The sequence below is a fragment of the Scyliorhinus torazame genome, chromosome 5 (genome assembly GCF_047496885.1).
Source record: "Scyliorhinus torazame isolate Kashiwa2021f chromosome 5, sScyTor2.1, whole genome shotgun sequence".
In the NCBI taxonomy this organism is placed as follows: Eukaryota; Metazoa; Chordata; class Chondrichthyes; order Carcharhiniformes; family Scyliorhinidae; genus Scyliorhinus; species Scyliorhinus torazame.
The window spans coordinates 249,026,017-249,044,231 of NC_092711.1; the positions used below are offsets into that span (position 1 = coordinate 249,026,017).

The following is an 18,215-nucleotide window of genomic DNA, read 5'->3' on the forward strand; positions in this document are numbered from 1 at the left end:
TAATGTCAATTAGGGCCAGTAATGATGCCCAAAGGCTTCACGGCGGAAATAACTCTCCCGCTAGCTGATTCGCCTGGACAGTGCCCGGCGCTACCTACTAATGAGGGGGAGCAGCTCTTAAACCGCTCTCTACGAACAAATCACAGACAGTGCGCAGACCAGCCACATATTTTGGTGATGCCACCTCGTCAGACTGCTAGACGCAGTGGGGCTGCGATGGTACACCTGTTCCCCCGAAGGGGGGTCAGCGACAGGTCAGCTGATGCTGCATGGGAGGCAATGGCAGCTGCTGTCAGCTCGGGGAATGTAACCAGGAGGACCACCATCCAGTGCCGTAAGAAGCTCAACAGCCTCCAGCGAGCCACATGATGAGTAAACTGGCATTGGCTCCCTGGCACCAGTCTTGCCTGCCGCCCCCAGACCTCTTCCCCACCCACCCCCTCCCTCCAATGAGCTGGCGGTTGGCACCATACACTCCCCCCAGCACATTATCGCATCTATGCCCCAACATGTCCTGGCATCCACCAGCACAGCCCACCCAAGTCCAGCAGTGGTACCCATGCGGGTCACAATGCCCTCTCTTTGTTCCTGCAGGAGAAGTTGGCACACAATTGGATAATCCTGCTGCACGGACATCTTGTTGGGCTAGGTCCAGGTCAAAGTTTATGTAATCAACTGCCCGGGCAGACAGGTCATCCGTGACTTCATGAATGCACTTGTGGGCTGCAGGTTGTGAAATGCCGCACAAGTCCCTGCTCGAGCCCTGGAATGAACCCGAGGCGTAGACGTTCAGAGCTGCAGTGACCTTCACAGCCACTGGAATCGGGTAGCCTCCTCCTCCATGGGCGCCAACTCGGTAAGGACACAGCACAGGTGCCGCACCATTCCCTTGTTGAGTCGGAGCCTCCTGTGGTACATGCTGTCCGACATCTCCTCAAATGACCAAGGACGATTATAGACCTTGGGCTGTCGCTGGCCTCCCCCTCTGGATCTCTCCCGGCCTGATGGGCATCCAGGTCCTCAGGGAGTGGGGCGGATCCCTGCACGTGGGCTGCAGTCTCGAGCCTCCGTCGACAAGGCTGCTGCTGCCTTCTCCAGCATCTGGCCCCCTAGATGGCACTAGCACCGCGAGGGCAGCTGCTGCAGGTCCACAATGCCATTTATAATGTTATATCTCTAAGGAATTGGAGAGGATGATAGCCCAACAATCAGTTGGCTTCCATCCAGGGACCCTCGAGTCCACCAACCCTCACCCACCCTTATGTTCCTCGCCTTTTCTCAAGGTGCCATCCAACGAGCCGGTTGTGCTGAGGGACCCTGCCCTGCACATGCACCCCCAGCCATAGCAGGGATCCCTGGACACTGGACCTCGAACCTCAGACACCTGCCGGGAACATAACTTGGACCAGGCTCAGGTAGCCCCCCGCCGATGCACACACACACACACCCTGGTCGTGGGGATATCCCCATTGCTGAGGCCAGCTCTAGAGTTTTTAATTGTTGGCTGCTGCCTCTGTTGTGTTGACTCCATCAGTGTTCAGGCAAAGTGTCCAGACCACACAGTCTGATTGGGATGCTAGCAGTAATACTCACCTGCAACATGGCACATCTACCCACAGGACTCCACTTGGGAATATTTTGTTTATTAAACAACAGTAACAAAGATTTGAATGTCAACTATGTAACATTCCACATATCACATTAACCATTAAACAACAGGGAAACATCGCTGTTTCATATTGGTACCAAACAAAGTTATATCAGCTTATTTTCACAAAAAAACAAACAAACATACGGTATGACCCCTCGCAGGTTCCTCAACAGAAAGGGAGGATAAGCCTGAGAATGTGTTATCATGTCCAGAACTTTGTTGTAGAAATGATTTGTCCATCAATGTGTGACTTGTCCCACGTATCAGTGCCATTCTCCGTCCAGGAGCCGCAGCTGTGCTGACCCTCCCACACGGCACAATCTCACCGGAACCAAATCCTGGCATCCACATATTCCACTGGCGCGAAGGTGCAGTTGAACATTCTTGGCTTCCAATGTGTTTAACCTGTGGTGGTATGCCAGTTACATGCAGCACTCACCACACCAGCAACAAAAGCATTAGCAATCTGCAAAAGCATCTCTTCAATGGCATCATCGGGTGGCCCATTTGGATCAATGTCGCACACCAGGTCCCACAGCATTTTCTTGCTTCAAACCGGATTGCCTCCTGGACTCATACGTCCAACTGAGCCTGGTGTTCCAGGACCAGGTATCTCAGAAAAAAATGTCCTTCTTTCCGGCTACAGAAAAGGAAAGAAGCCACAGCAGTAATCTCCAGGCATTTGCAGCCACCAGCAGGAGCAAGCGACAAACACCTGGAGCTGTGAAGTGTTGTAACAATGCCAATTCCCTATTAGCCATCCGCTGGGTAGCCAGAGGCTGCCACTGTCAGAGGGAGATAAACTGACATTCACCATATTCCCACGGACACGTGGGTGGCATGGTGGCACATTGATTGACACTGCTGCCTCACAGTTCCAGGGTCCCAGGTTCAATTCTGGCCTCCAGTGACGATCTCTGTGGAGTTTGCACTTTCTCTCTGTGTCTGCGTGGGTTTCCTCCGGGTGTTTCGGTTTCCTCCCACTCTCCAAAGATGTGCAGGTTAGGTGGATTGGCCATGATAAATTGCCCCTTAGTGTTCAAAAAGGTTGGTGGTGTTACTGGGTTAAAGGGATAGGGTGGAGACGTGGGTCTACATAAGGTGCTCTTTCCAAGGACGGTGCAGACTTGATGGGCTGAATAGCCTCTTGCACTGTAAATTCAATGGTTCTATGGACAGGGCCATAACCTGGGGCTGTTCGGTGAGATGGACAGGCAGCAGCTGAATTTGCCCCTGTTACGGGTATACACAATTGGGGGGGTTGGCTGTTGGACCTGCAGGTCGCTGTCCCCCCCCAACCCCCACCCCCCCTCCACCCCACCCAACCAAGGGCTCCTTCACCCCCCCGGGGCAGCAGCTCCAGTCAGGCTGTATGCTCGACTTCGAAGGTGGCTACTCACCTCACCTCCTCCAATCCCCTCAGCAGCCGTTCTCCCAACTTCCTGTTTTTAAATAGGTGTGCTCCTGTTCATAAAACCATATCAACTCTGCCTGATCTTATTAGTGTGCTGCTACAACTTCCTTAATAATGAATTCCATCACTTTTCCAATGACTGACTTTCGGCTATCTTGTCACTAGTTTCCAGCTTTCTGTCTCCCTCCTTTCTTGAGTAGTGGTGTTATATTTGCAGTTTTCAAACTGCTGGGATCGTTACAAATTCTGGGCAATTTGGCAAGATTAAAACCATTTCCACCACTATCGCTGCAACCTCTTTCAAGTTCCTAGGATGCAGACCATCAGGCCCAGAGGACTCCTCAGCCTCTTGTCCCATTTGTTTTCCAAGGTTTGTTTCTCTAGTTGTACGCATTATTTTAAGTTCTTCCTTCTGTGTTGCCCTTTACAAAGAACAGGTAATTAGCTAAGATTACTATGAAGGAAGGGCAATGGCTGGGATTTTGCATCCATGTTCACTGAAGGCACCAATGGCAACATGGGCGCAAAATCCCCAAAAACCGTTCCCAGATTTTCCCTGCTCTGCCAGTGACATAACAAGATTCCCGCTCAGAAAGCTCGGGCACCTAATTTAAATAACTATATGACATTAAAGGGCCTCCCCGTTGTATCGTCCCATCCACATTGGGATCCCCCCCCCCACTCACCGATGTGATGCCACGTCAGCAAGATTTGCAACAGGAACCAGTTGGGTACGCATGGGTAAGTATAGCCCCTGGTGGGGACCCCAACACTGCCTGCTACAGCTAGGTGCCCTCTCTGTGGGGCTGGGTTCCACTTATCTGTGGGGGGCACGTGGGGGTGCCCTGTTTCAATGAGGGTTGCCTGTGTGCATATGGGGAGTCTCCGTGTGCGTGAGCTGGGTTCCTGCTTTTTTTTAAAAAACAGCAACCTGATCCCTGGAATCCTGATGTTGCTGCCGTTTTCTTGCCCCATCCCACCAGCATGATGACGTAGGCCATGCCTCAATTTGTTTTTTCATAGAGTGCTGCACAATGTGTCAACAAAAGCCGGCTGTCACGAATGTTTTTTTTTGCCTCAGCCAGCACTCTGTGCAGAAATGAGAAAATTCGACCCAATGTATTATCTACATATATGGAAGTACTAAGAGCACAGCTTGCAGATCAAGGTCATAATCTTGTGGAGGCAGTGGGAGTCCACTTGTCCACTTAAGTGCCTCAATTGACAACAGAACGAGAAGGCTGTCCGCAGGCGTACCCACAATCTACTTTATCAGGGTGGAGATGGGGAAGTGGTAGTGTCCACATCCACCATCCTGCCAACTGATTAAATGCCCCAACCACCAAACCTGTCATGGGGAAATGCACAAGGTTCCACCCCAGGTGTGAAATTTAAACTGAAAATGCAGGTAAATCATGGTGTGGCCTACTATTTTAAAAAGCAAAAAAAGCAGGCTGAAACCATGGCGGAATCTTGTGGAGGCACCAAGAGTCTCAGCTGTCAGTTTGGGAGCCAGCGAGTGCCTGCGTCACTTCGTTTCAGGAAGGCCACCCCAGCTTGTGCCACTCAGGCACTTAACATGCCAGCAACAGGTCCTCCCTGGGACTAAAGACCTGAGGCAGGGAAGTTATGTCCACTGAAAGCATTAATCATTCACTTCTGGGCCTCAATTGATGACAGACAGGAAAGCCATCCCTCCCTGGAGCCTGGAAGTTAGGGGGGGGGGCACACCACCCACCCACCACCCTCCCGCAAATTAAATACCCCACCACCAAACTCATCACCAGAGGCAGAACATTCCTCCCCAAGTCGCTCACGGCATTCATCATCTACATGCTCTTTGTTCCTTTGATGTCTTTAATACTTATTTTCCATTGTCCACTACAAAGATCATTAAATTATCTAACCAAATCCTGCTTTTCCTTTAGGCAGGTTACAGACATTCCATTGGTACTTGCACCTGTGTTGGTCCATTCTCTTTTCCCTCCCCACCGATTTGTTCTGATTTGATTAAAATACTTATTCCTTTTTAAATTTTCAGTTCTAAAGAAGGGCCAAGCTTGACCTTGTCTCTTCTCACCCCAGAAACTGACTGACCTGTTGTGTTTACCTGCACTTTCTGTTTTTCTTGCATATGAATAGTGATTTGTTTACCAAATGTTGTTCGAGGATTAATCTTTGCAATACTGTAGTGGTGCTATAAATCATTGCTATCTCTGTATATTGTTATTAGCATTACAGGTGGCTGGCTACCTGCCTGGTTGCTATCTTTATCAGCCATGGCTGCTGAGGTAACAAGCTCAGTTGATAGTGTTAATACATGCTCGTAAAAATACACGAATAGTGATTTACTTGTTTATAGATTGACCACCTTACATTAATTCCTGATTTAACATTGATGACAATATTTCTTTCTCCTGTTTTCCCAGATGTTTATGTCTAGGCTGACAACTTATTTCAGGAAGCAATGCATTACAATCACTGACAAACGTGTACGGTTGATGCACGAGATTCTAAACTCCATTCGGTTCATCAAGATGTACACCTGGGAAAAATTGTTTGCTGAAAAGGTTCACTGTAAGTTCACTGGGAGAACCAATGGTTTTTAAAAACTTCATTCTCAGTGTATCACTGGAATGGTTAGCATTTATTATCCATCTCCTTTTGCCCTGAGAAGGTGGTTTTACTGGTTTGATAAAACTGAGTGACATGACAGACCATTCAGAGGGCAAGTTACACAGCAAGAATGTTGCTGTGGTTTTGGAATCACATATAGATCAGACTGGGTAAGGACAAAAGCATTCTTTCACAAAAGAACTTTAGTGAACCAGTTGAGTATTTATTTTTACAACATCCCAGGAGCTTCATGGTCAATTTTACAGATGTCAACTTTTTAATACCGAAAACTCAGTGAAAATCCAGTCCTTATTTTCTCAAAACATTTGAAAGTGTCACTGATACTAAAGAAAATATGACTGCAGACATATTTTAGTGGTTGTGCATAGAACTAAATTTTATCCAAGCTGATTCTGAATATCTTAAAATAAATCTTACAGAAAACTATACTTATGAAGTGTGATGGAAAATCCGGAGTTTTAGAATGTAGAACAGGCAACATTCCTCAACAGGTATGTTGCCTGTTCTACTTTTGAAGGTCTCTGCTGTACAGCCTCCCTTCTCCCATATCTGTCCAGAAATGTATCTAACTACATATCAAACCAATCAGTACACCAGTTAGCCTTTCCAGAAGTTTATCATACCTGACTTTTTAAAAAAGTTCCACTTCATTCTATTCTGAATCCTAACTTGATAATCTTTAACTTCTGTCCCCTAGTATTTGAACCTCTCACCAAGTGAATAATTTTTCTGGATCACTTAGAAAACACGATTGAATTTGTTCATTTTTCCCCGCAGTGATCAGAAGCAGAGAGAGACATTTTCTGGAGAAAGCAGGCTACGTGCAGAGCATCACAGTTGGTGTTGCTCCAATTGTGGTTGTAGTATCCAGTAGCTGCACATTCACACTTCACATGGCGATGGGATATGATCTCACTGCAGCGCAGGTAAACTCAATTGGCTCCTAGTTAGTAGAAATGTAATAAACTTGAAAAAAATTACAATTGAAGACCTCAAAATATCCCAAAATGCTTCTCAACCGATGAACAATTTTTGAAATATAGTCACTGTTGTGACTGTTGTAATGTGGGAAATATGACAGGCAATTTTGCACACATCAAGGTCCCACAAATAGCAATGTAATAATGACCAGATAATGGCCTGAATTCTCCTCCTCGTGCCCCAGGTAGCAGAGTTCCATATTCTCCGGGCCCACATGATTCACCGGTCCTCTGGGCCTCTCCAGGTGAGAGTCAGTCCTGATCCTGGCAAGTGGGGCCCTGATGTGGTGGACCTCATGGTTGGCCAAGGGGGTAACTCTTTCAGGGCCACTTTCCCCCACAATGAAAGATCTGCCCACCCCAGCCCCAGCAGACCTCCATTAGTTAAAGAGACCCACCCACAGTCTCCCTAAATAAGGAAATCGCACATATCCTAAAGAAGGAGACCCCTGTCAGGAAGGCCCCCAGAAGAGATACGTTTTTGCTCATACAGATGCTGACTGACTGACCTGCTACATGTTTCAAGCATTTTCTTTTTTACTACGAATTCTGACGTTGTTTCCTTTTATCTCTGTAGGCATTTACAATTGTTGCAGTATTTAATGCAATGACCTTTGCCCTGAAAATCACACCCATATCTGTGAAAGCCCTGTCAGAGGCATCTGTTGCAGTGGGCAGATTTAAGGTATGTCCTTAGAGTTACAATTTACCATACAGATGTTGAAATGTGTATAACGTCCCTGAAAATTTTAAGCAGGTATAAAACTAGTTGAATGGCATTTATTGATCGCAGATGATTGTCCCTTAATATTTTAGATAGCCATTAACTCAAAAATGTCAGCAGGTCCAAGAAAAGGACTTGTCTGTTTTTCTACATTAACAAGCATTTTTCATAGAAGAGGCAATCAATAGTTACCAAGATATCAAATAGGGAATTTAAAAGAAACTTCTTTACCGAGAGGAAGATGAGAATTTGGAATTTGTCATCCTAGGGAATGATTAAAGTGGAAATTATGGAATGGATGCACTTAAGGGAAGCTGGGTAAGTATATGAAGAAGGGAATAGAGGGTTATAGTGATAGTTAGATGAGGAAAGACTGGAGGCGTGCGTATCAGATTCTGGTATAGATTTGGTGCTTTCTGAGCTTGCTTTATTTGCCTTTTTGTAGATTTATTGATAAGTTATGGGTGGGATTCTCTGGCTGTGCCCGCCCGGCGACCAGAAATTCCTGCCCGAGGTCAACGGTCCTTTACATGGTCCGCGTCCCACCCGTGGTGATCTTGTGGCAGGCGGGGTGGAAGCATCCAATCCTATAAGACAAAAACAGACCATGTGAGTGTTTTTTTGATCGTTGTGACTTCCTTGGTTACTATATGGTGGCAGATGTTAAGTCAGCAAATATGCACACTTAAAGTAAATTTGCCTCTATTGCGTAAGTTATGTAAGCTCTTTTTATTTTTTTTATAATAAATTTAGAGTACCCAATTCATTTTTTCCAATTAAGGGGCAATTTAGCATGGCCAATCCACCTAGCTTGCACATTTTTGGGTTGTTGGGGCGAAACCCACGCTAACACAGGGAGAATGTGCAAACGCCACACGGACAGTGACCCAGAGCCGGGATCGAACCTGGGACCTCAGCGCCGTGTGGCCACAGTGCTAACCCACTGCGCCACCGTGCTGCCCTGTAAGATCTTTTTCGACAGAAATTACCAAATTTATACGAGAATCTGGTCAGTCAGAATTAGAGGATTTTCTAAAAAAAAAACTCAGTAGGTAACCTCATGAAACAATATGTAAATAGTCCAACTAGGGAAGGGGCTGTATTGGTATTGGGGAATGAGCCGACCAGTTGGTTGAAGTTTCAGTAGAGGAGTATTTTGGAAACAGTGATCATAATTCCATAAGTTTTAAGGTACTTGTGAATAAGGATATAAGTAGTCCTCGGATGAAGGTACTAAATTGGGGGAAGACTGATTGCAACAATATTAGGCAGGAACTGAAGAATTTAGATTGGAGCGGCTGCTTGAGGGTAAATCGACATGTGGGAGTCTTTCAAACATCAGTTGATTAGAATTCAGGACCGGCATGATCCGGTGAGGATGAAGGATAAGTATAGCAAGTTGGGGGAACCTTGGGTAATGAGGGAAATTGTGACCCTAGTCAAAAAGAAAAAAGAAGCATCGTAAGGTCTAGAAGGCGAAGCGCTTGAAGAATATAAAGAACGTAGGAAAGATCTTAAGCAAGGAATCTGGAGGGCTAAAAGGGGTCATGAAAAGTCCTTGGCAAACAGGATTAAGGAGAATCCCAAGGCATTTTATACGTATATAAAGAGCAAGAGGGTAGCCAGGGAAAGGGTTGGCCCACTCAAGGACAGAAGGGAGTCTATGCATGGAGCCAGAGGAAATGGGCGAGGTACTAAATGAGTACTTTGTATCAGTATTCACCAAAGCGAAGGACTTGATGGATGATGAGTCAAGGGAAGTGTGTGTAGATAGTCTGGGTCATGTCGATACCCAAAAGCAGGTCTTGGGTGTTTTAAAAAGCATTAAGGTAAATAGGTCCCCAGAGCCTGAGGGGATCTACACCAGAATACTGAGGGAGGCGAAAGAGGAAATTGCTGGAGCCTTGACAGAAATCTTTGTATTGTTTTTTTCCGTTCATGGAACGTGGGCATCGCAAGCTGTTCCAGCATTTATTGCCCATCCTTAATTGACCTTGATCGAGTTTTTTGTGGAAGTGACGAAGATGATTGACGAAAGTCGATGTTGTCTACATGGACTTCAGTAAAGTCTTAGTATTAAAGTATTAGTTATGAGGAGATGTTGGATAAACTCAGATTGATTTCACTGGAACGACAGAGGTTGAGGGGTGACCTGATAGAGGTTTACAAAATTATGGACATAGTGGACAGTCATACACTTTTTCCCAGGGTGGAAAAGCCAATTACTAGGGGACACAGTTTAGAGGAGATGTGAGAGGCAAGTTTTTTTATACAGAGGGTGGTGAGTGTCTGGAACGCACTACTGGAGGAGGTGGTGGAAGCAGATTCGATAGCGACGGTTAAGACGAATTTTGACAAATGCATGAATAGAAGGATACGGACCCCGGCCATTCAGAAGGGTTTAGTTTAGACAGGCATCATGACAGGCGCAGGCTTGGAGGGCTGAAGGACCTGTTCCTGTGCTGTATTGTTCTTTGTTCATTATCTCTCAGTGGAAAACAGGGAGCTGAATGATAGTTGAGACAATATATCAGTGATTTAAACCGTAACCTATATTACTTTGTTGGAAATTAAATTAAATAAGGGTGGGAAAGAATATCAAATTCCTAATTTAGTATCACAATATAATTATTACTAATCTCTCAGTTAATGAGAAATGTTATGGTGCAGCTCAATTGCCTATCTGTTCCTATTATCTATCAAGAAGCTTCCTCTTATTCATGTAGATAATGGAAGTGCTACTGTAAATGCCTGTTAAAGCATGAATGCAATTTTCGTTTACAAACATTAGTGTTTGAGGCTGTAATAGTGTTGTGGCAAATCCATGGCTCACTAGCAACTCCTGTTGGACAATACTGGTCTTAGAAGCTTTCATTGCTTCAAAGTCAGTTTCAAAAGCAATTTTGTAGTTGAAAGCTCAGGTGCTGAAGATTAATGTGGTCACATGATACACATTACTGGATCAATCTCTGATGTGTAAAAATGCATCTGAATAGGAAGGACAGCCAGCGCCAGTTTGGCAAGCACCGAGAAGAATTTTGTATGAGTGAGTAAACTTGCTCATGGCAGACAACAATTTAAAATCCAACAAGTTTGACTTGTCTTACTAAGGAAGAAAATTGCAGCCAGCCAAAATTCCTCTTCAACAGTAAGTTAGAAAGGATCAGAAGTTTTATTAAACAATAGAATTACCATTATCTTAAATGTTATAATGAGGGAACCACTGCTGCTGCAGTTTGTGAATTGTTGCTCAATCTTGTAAGAATAAATCTGCTAATTGTAATTGTGATTGCTTAATAGAATGTTACAATTGTGATTTTTCCTAAAACTGTTCAAAACGTCAGTTTTGATAGACAAACCCAATGAACAGAAAATTAGTATAATGCTTTAAACGTATGATATTATACCACAAAACTATGAATCCTCTATAATAGGGTATGCTATATAGTATGGAATACTGATTGGCGTAACTCAGTGTAAATTTACATAGAATCTACAGTACAGACGATTTGGCCCAAAAAGTCTGTGCTGGTGTTAATACACCACCCATGTCTCCGACCATTCTATCTGTGTAATCTCAGCCTTTCAGCATATCTTCCTATTTCTTTTTCTCTCAGGTGCTCATCTGATTTCCTTTTGAATGCATCAAAGTTATTTGCTTCAACCACTGATTGTGGGAGTGAATTCCACATTCAAACCACTCTCAAGTACAAACAATTCTCCTATTTCCCTACTGGATTTATGGCCCCTCGTTTTAAATTCTACCCTAAGTGGAACCATTTTTTTCACATCCCTGATCATTAAATGTTATAATGAGGCTAACCTATTAGTAATTTTAAAGACCCCTATCAGGTCTTCTCTTTTCTAATGAAAAACCCCTCAGCCTGTTCAAACTTTCCTGAAAATTGCAATCTTTCAGTTCTGGTACCATCCTTTTAAATCTTTTCTGCACTTTCCCCTGTGCTGTTATATGCTTTTCGTAGTATGGAGATCAAAACTGTGTACAGAAAGCTAAATGTAGACTGACTAAGCAAACATAACTCATGATTTTTAAATTCTGTAGCTCAAGAAATAAATCCTAGTTCTGTGTTATGGGAAATAACCAGGCTGCACCTCATTTTATATTTCTCCCAATTTTTATTTCCATTGACTTCAAGTATTATTTCTCACCGAGAACAGTATACTCAAAGCCAGTGTGAAATTTTGGATTTTAACACGACAATAAGAACTTCCAAGAACAAAAAACTGTCAGGAAGAAGAAATGAGGAAAAACAATGAGCAACAGGTTATGGCTCAATTTGAAAAATAGATTATAAATGCTGTATAAAATGACATACTGTCAAGTACATCTATCGCCGCAAGATTATTTTTGTTGGGAGAGATGTGCGGGGCTGACTTTCAAGAATCCCAAATGAAATGAATTTGTCCAACTTTCATCCATTTCATGATCGAGGTCAATAAATTATTAAACAGCTGTTCATCAACTTGCATTTATAGAGCATATTTTAACGTGGGATTATATCCCACCCTTTTGGAAGTCTAAATCAAAGGCCAGATTTTTTTTTTCTTTATTCTTTCATGGGATGTCGGCCTCACTGGCAAGACCAGCATTTGCTACCCATCTGTAATTACCCTTGAACTGAGTGGCTTGCTAGGACATTTCGGAGGGAAACTAAGAGTTTCAACCACATGGCTGTGGGTCTGGAGTTGTGTGTAAGTCAGACTGGGTAAGGATGACAGATTTCCTTTGTAAAGGCAGGTTAGTGAACTAGATGCGTTATTACAACAATCATTGATAGTTGTCAATCATTGATAGTTGTTCATTTTCAATTCCAGTTTGTTTCATTGAATTTAAATTCCACCAGCAGACACATTGTGATATGAACTGACACCCCCAGAGCATTAGCCTGAGGTCTGGCAATACCCTGACTCTCCAACCACCTCCCCACCCTTGAATTTTTTGATCTTCTAGAAATACCAAATCCATAAAGCATAAAACAAAGGAGCAGAATTAGGCCACTCGGCCCATTGCGCCTGGTCCACCATTCAATCATGGCTGCTATTTTTCTTATCCCCATTCTCCTGCCTTCTCCCCATAACCTTGATCCCCTTATTGATCAAGAATATATCTATCTCTGTCTTAAAAACACTCAGTGATTTGGCCTATACAGTCTTCTGCGGCAAAGAGTTCCACAGATTCACCACTCTCTGGGCTGCAGAAATTCCTCCTTATCTCTGTTTTAACGGATCGTCCCTTTAGTCTGAGGTTGTGCCCTCTAGTTTTTCCCAGGAGTGGAATAATCCTCTATCCAGGCCTCTCAGTATCCTGTAAATTTCAATAAGATCCCCCCTCATCCTTCTAAACTCCAACGAGGACAGACCCAGAGTCCTCAACCGTTCCTCATAATGCTAGCTCTTCATTCCAGGGATCATTCTTGTGAACCTCCTCTGGACCCTTTCCAAGGCCAGTACATCCTTTCTTAGATACGGGGCCCAAAACTGCTCACAACACTCCAAATGGGGTCTGACCAGACCCTTATACGACCTCAGAAGTACATCCCTGCTCTTGTATTCTAGTCCTCTCGACATGAATGCTAACACTGCATTTCCCTTCTTAAGGGAGCACGGTAGCCTTGTGGATAGCACAATTGCGTCACAGCTCCAGGGTCCCCAGGTTCGATTCCGGATTGGGTCACTGTCTGTGCAGAGTCTGCACATCCTCCCCGTGTGTGCGTGGGTTTCCTCCGGATGCTCCGGTTTCCTCCCACAGTCCAAAGATGTGCAGGTTAGGTGGATTGGCCATGATAAATTGCCCTTAGTGTCCAAAATTGCCCTTAGTGTTGGGTGGGGTTACTGGGTTATGGGGATAGGATGGCGGTGTTGACCTTGGGTAGGGTGCTCTTTCCAAGAGCCGGTGCAGACTCGATGGGCCGAATGGCCTACTTCTGCACTGTAAATTCTATGATAATCTGTGATAACTGCTGACTGAACCTGCACATTAACCTTCAGAGGATCTTGAACTAGGACTCCTAAGTCCCTTTGATTCTGATATCTGAAGCTTTTCCCATTTAGAAAATAGTCTATGCCTCCATTCTTCCTGCCAAAGTGCATAACCTCACGCTTTTCCACATTATATTCCATCTGCCACTTTGCCACTCTTCCAGCCTGTCCAAGTCCTTCTACAGCCCCCCTGCTTCCTCAATACTACTTGTCCCTCTGCATATCTTTGTATCAACTGCAAACTTAGCAACAGTGCCCTCTGTTCCTTCTTCCAGATCGTTAATGTATATTGTGAAAGGTTGTGGTCCCAACAACAACCCTGAGGCACACCACGTCACCGGCTGCCATCCTGAAAAAGACCCCTTTATCCCCACTCTCGGCCTTCTGCCAGTTAGAAAATCCTCTATCCATTGCCAGTATCTTACCCTGAACATCATGGGCTCTTAACTTATTTAACAGCCTCCTATACAGCACTTTGTCAAAGGCCTTCTGGAAATCTAAATCGATCATGTCCTTTGTCTAACTTCCCTCAAAGAATTCTAACAGATTTGTCAGACATGACCTCCCTTTGACGAAGCCATGCTGACTCAGTCCTATTTTATCATCCATTTCCAAGTACTCTGCAATCTCAACTTTAATAATAGATACTAAAGTCTTCCCAATAACCGAAGTAAGGCTGACTGGCCTACAATTTCCTGTCTTCTGTCTCCCTCCCTTCTTAAACAAGGGTGTTACATTAGCCATTTTCCAGTCCTCTGGGACCCTCACTAACTCCAGTGATTCCTGAATGATCACCACCAATGCTTCCACAACCTCCTCAGCTAGCTCCTTCAGATCCCTGGGGTGTAGTCCATCCGGTACAGGTGATTTATCCACCTTCAGACCTTTCAGTTTTCCCCAAACCTTCTCCTTAGTGATGGCCATTACACTCACTTCTACCCCCTTATTCTCCTGGAGTTCTGGTGTTCCAGTGGCGTCTTCCACCGTGAAGACTGGTGCAAAGTAACTATTCAGTTCCTCTGCCATTTTGTTTCCTATTACTACTTCTCCAGTGGTCATTTTCCAGTGGTCCAATGTCTATTCTTGCCTCTCTCTTACATTCTATATATTGAAAAAAAACTTCTTGGGCGAAATTCTCCCGAAACGGTGTGATGTCCGCCGACTGGTGCCCAAAACGGCGCCAATCAGACGGGCATCGCGCCTCCCCAAAGGTGCGGAATGCTCCGCATCTTTGGGGGCCGAGCCCCAACATTGAGGGGCTAGGTCGGCGCCGGAGGAATTTCCGCCCCGTCAGCTGGCGAAAACGGCCTTTGTTGCCCCGCCAGCTGGTGCGGAAATGAGATCTCCGGGCGGCGCATGCGCGGGAGCGTCAGCGGCCGCTGACAGTTTCCCACGCATGCGCAGTGGAGGGAGTCCCTTCCGCCTCCGCCATGGTGGAGACCGTGGCGGAGGCGGAAGGGAAAGAGTACCCCCACGGCACAGGCCCGCCCGCGGATCGGTGGGCCCCGATCGCGGGCCAGGCCACCGAGGGGGCACCCCCCGGGGCCAGATTGCCCCTCGCCCCCCCCCAGGACCCCGGAGCCCGCCCACGCCGCCTTGTCCCGCCGTTCAAAAGGTGGTTTAATCCACGCCGGCGGGACAGGCAATTTATCGGCGGGACTTCGGCCCATCCGGGCCGGAGAATCCAGCGGGGGGGGGGCCCGCCAACCGGCGCGGCCCGATTCCCGCTCCGCCGAATATCCGGTGCCGGAGACTTCGGCAACTGGTGGGGGCGGGATTCACGCCAGCCCCCTGCGATTCTCCGACCCGGCGGGGGGTCGGAGAATGACGCCCCTTGTCTTCTTTAACATTAATAGGTAACTTACACTCATATATCATCTTCTCCCCCCTTATTGCTTTTTTAGTTGTCCTCTGCTCACTTTTAAAGGCTTCTCACTGGCTTCCCACTGATCCTCGCCACCTTATGTGCTTTTTCTTTTTCTTTTATGCTGTCCTTGACTTCTCTCATCAGCCACTGATGCCTCGTCCTACCCTTAGCATGTTTCCTCCTTGGGATGAATTTTTGTTGTGCCTCCCGAATAACCCCCAAAAGCTCCTGCCAATGCTGTTCCACTGTCTTCTCTGTTAGGCACCCCTTCCAATCAAGACTGACCAGCCCTTATGTCTTTGTAGTTACCTTTATTTAATTGTAATACCGTTACATCTGATTCCAGATTCTTTCTCTCAAACTGTGATCACTATCAATTACCACAAAGACGAGAGTAGTGGAATAATCGAGGCTTTATTGAGCAAAGATGTTGTGCCTCCTGTAGCTGGAACCAGAATGGCTGCAGCACCGGCGAGCACACACATTTATACACCGCCTACTGGGTGGAGCCAGCAGGCAGGGAGTTACCCATGTACCTCTACTATGCGGGCAGTGCCATAATACATGTAATATACTACTAGTGGTGATTACCACATTCACCCCCTGTTTAAAAAGAGTCCGGCGGGGGTGGTGGAAAACATTACAAGTTCAGTCTGTCGGGGGCCTTGACCCTCCTCTGCGATCGCCTCAGTCCTGCTGGTGATGTGGGCGCCGACTTGGTCACTTGCGACTCCGGGAGCGTGTTGTCCTCGCCTTCGTCACCCCTGAGTGGAACCAGTGGGAGGACGGATCCTACTGGGGCGGGGGCTGCAGTGAGGTTCGCTGGAGGGAGGAGGGTGAGTGGCGCAGGGGTGAATGAGGCAACCGGGGTGGGGGGGGGAAGAGAGTGTCAGGTCGGGGGGCGTGGGTGTGGATCCAGCGGGTGCCAGGTCCCAGAGGGACATTGTGTCCTGGCGCCCGTCGGGATGTGCCATGTAGGTATACTGCGGGTTTGCATGTAGGAAGTGGACTTTTCCGACTTATGGATCCGTACATGCTTCCGAAGGAGGACGGGTCCAGGAACTGTCAGCCATGTTGGGAGCGAGACCCCGGAGGTGGACTTCCTGGGGAAGGCAAACACCCGTTCGTCAGGGGTCTCCGTTAGTCTGGTGCAGAGGAGCGAACGGATGGAGTGAAGCGCGTCGGGGAGGACCTCCTGCCAGCAGGAGACCGGGAGATTTTTAGACCGCAAGGCCAGTAGGACGGCCTTTCAGACCGTCCCGTTCTCCCTCTCCACCTGCCCGTTTCCCCGGGGGTTGTAACTGGTCGTCCTGCTCGAGTCAATGCCCTTGCTGAGCAGGAACTGACGCAGCTCATCGGTCATAAAAGAGGATCCCCGATCGCTGTGGATGTAGGTGGGGAAACCGAACAGTGTGAAGATGCTGTTGAGTGCTTTAATTACCGGTAGGCAGATGTCACATCGGGACATGGGATGGCGAAAGGGATCCGGGAGTACTCATCAATCATGTTCAGAAAGTACGTGTTGCGTTCGGTGGAGGGGAGGGGCCCTTTGAAGTCCATGCTGAGGCGCTCAAAGGGGTGGGGGGCCTTCACTAAGTGCGCTCGATCTGGCCGGTAGAAGTGTGGCTTGCACTCTGCGCAGACCTGGCAGTCTCTGGTGACAGTCCTGACCTCCTCAATGGAGTAGGGCAGGTTGCGGGCCTTGATGAAATGGAAGAACCGGGTGGCCCCCCGGGTGGCAGAGGTCATAGTGGAGAGCCCGGAGTCGGTCCACTTGTGCGCTGGCACATGTACCGCGGGATAGGGCATCAGAGGGCTCATTGAGCTTCCCCGGGCGATAGAAGATCTCATAGTTGTAGGTGGAGAGCTCGATCCTGCACCTCAAGATCTTGTCATTTTTGATTTGCCCCGCTGTGTATTATTAAACATAAAGGCAACCGACCGTTGGTCAGTGAGGAGAGTGAACCTCCTGCCGGCCAGGTAATGCCTCCAATGCCACACAGCTTCCACAATGGCATGGACCTCCTTTTCGACAGAGAAGTGCCGAATTTCGGAGGCATAGAGGGTGCGGGAAAAGAAGGCCTGCCCGCCTGGTTGAGGGTCACGGCCAGAGCTACGTCCGATGCATCGCTCTCCACCTAAAAGGGGAGGGACTCGTCGACCGCGTGCATCGTGGCCTTGGCGATGTCTGCCTTGATGCGGTTGAAGGCCTGGTGGGCCTCAGCTGTCAGGGGAAAAACTGTGGACTGAATGAGTGGGTGGGCCTTGTCCGCATAATTAGGGACCCACTGGGCATAGTAGGAGAAAAACCCCAGGCATGGTTTCAGGGCCGTGGGGGAGTGGGAGTTCCATGACAGTCGGGGTAGAGCGCTAGGACTCCATTTTCCACGACATAGCCAAGGATGGCTAAGCGGTTGGTGCGGGACACACATTTCTCCTTATTGTATGTGAGGTTAAGGGGTTTGGAGGAATTTTTGGAGGTTTGCGTCGTGGTCCTGTTGATTATGGCTGCAGATGGTGACGTTATCTAGGTACGGGAAGGTGGCCCGCACTCCGTACCGGTCAACCATTCGGTCCATCTCTCGCTGGAAGACCGAGACCCCATTAATGACGCCGAAAGGGAACCCTAAGGAAGTGATAGAGGCGGCCATCTGCTTCGAAGGCAGTGTATTGGTGGTCCTCCGGGCGGATGGGGAGCTGGTGGTAGGCGGACTTCAGGAAAAGACTCGATACTGCGCAATCTGATTGACCATGTCAGATATGCGTGTGAGGGGGTACGCGTCGAGCTGCGTGTACCGATTGATGGTCTGACTGTAGTCAATGACCATCCTGTGCTTATCCCCAGTCTTTACTACTACCACTTGAGCTCTCCAGGTGCTGTTGCTGGCCTCAATGACCCCTTCCCGCAGAGGCTGTTGGACCTCCGACCTGATGAAGGTCCT

The 18,215-nt window shown here is 47.2% G+C and overlaps 1 protein-coding gene across 1 annotated transcript in view; it reads left to right on the forward strand.

Moving 5' to 3' along the window:
* Positions 1-18,215, forward strand: part of LOC140421027 (ATP-binding cassette sub-family C member 5-like) — a 347,909-nt gene that overhangs the window by 112,323 nt on the left and 217,371 nt on the right. The window contains exons 7-9 of the mRNA XM_072505322.1: positions 5,495-5,642; positions 6,480-6,628; positions 7,260-7,367. Coding sequence (XP_072361423.1) covers positions 5,495-5,642; positions 6,480-6,628; positions 7,260-7,367 — 405 coding nt within the window. The remainder of the gene's footprint in view (positions 1-5,494; positions 5,643-6,479; positions 6,629-7,259; positions 7,368-18,215) is intronic.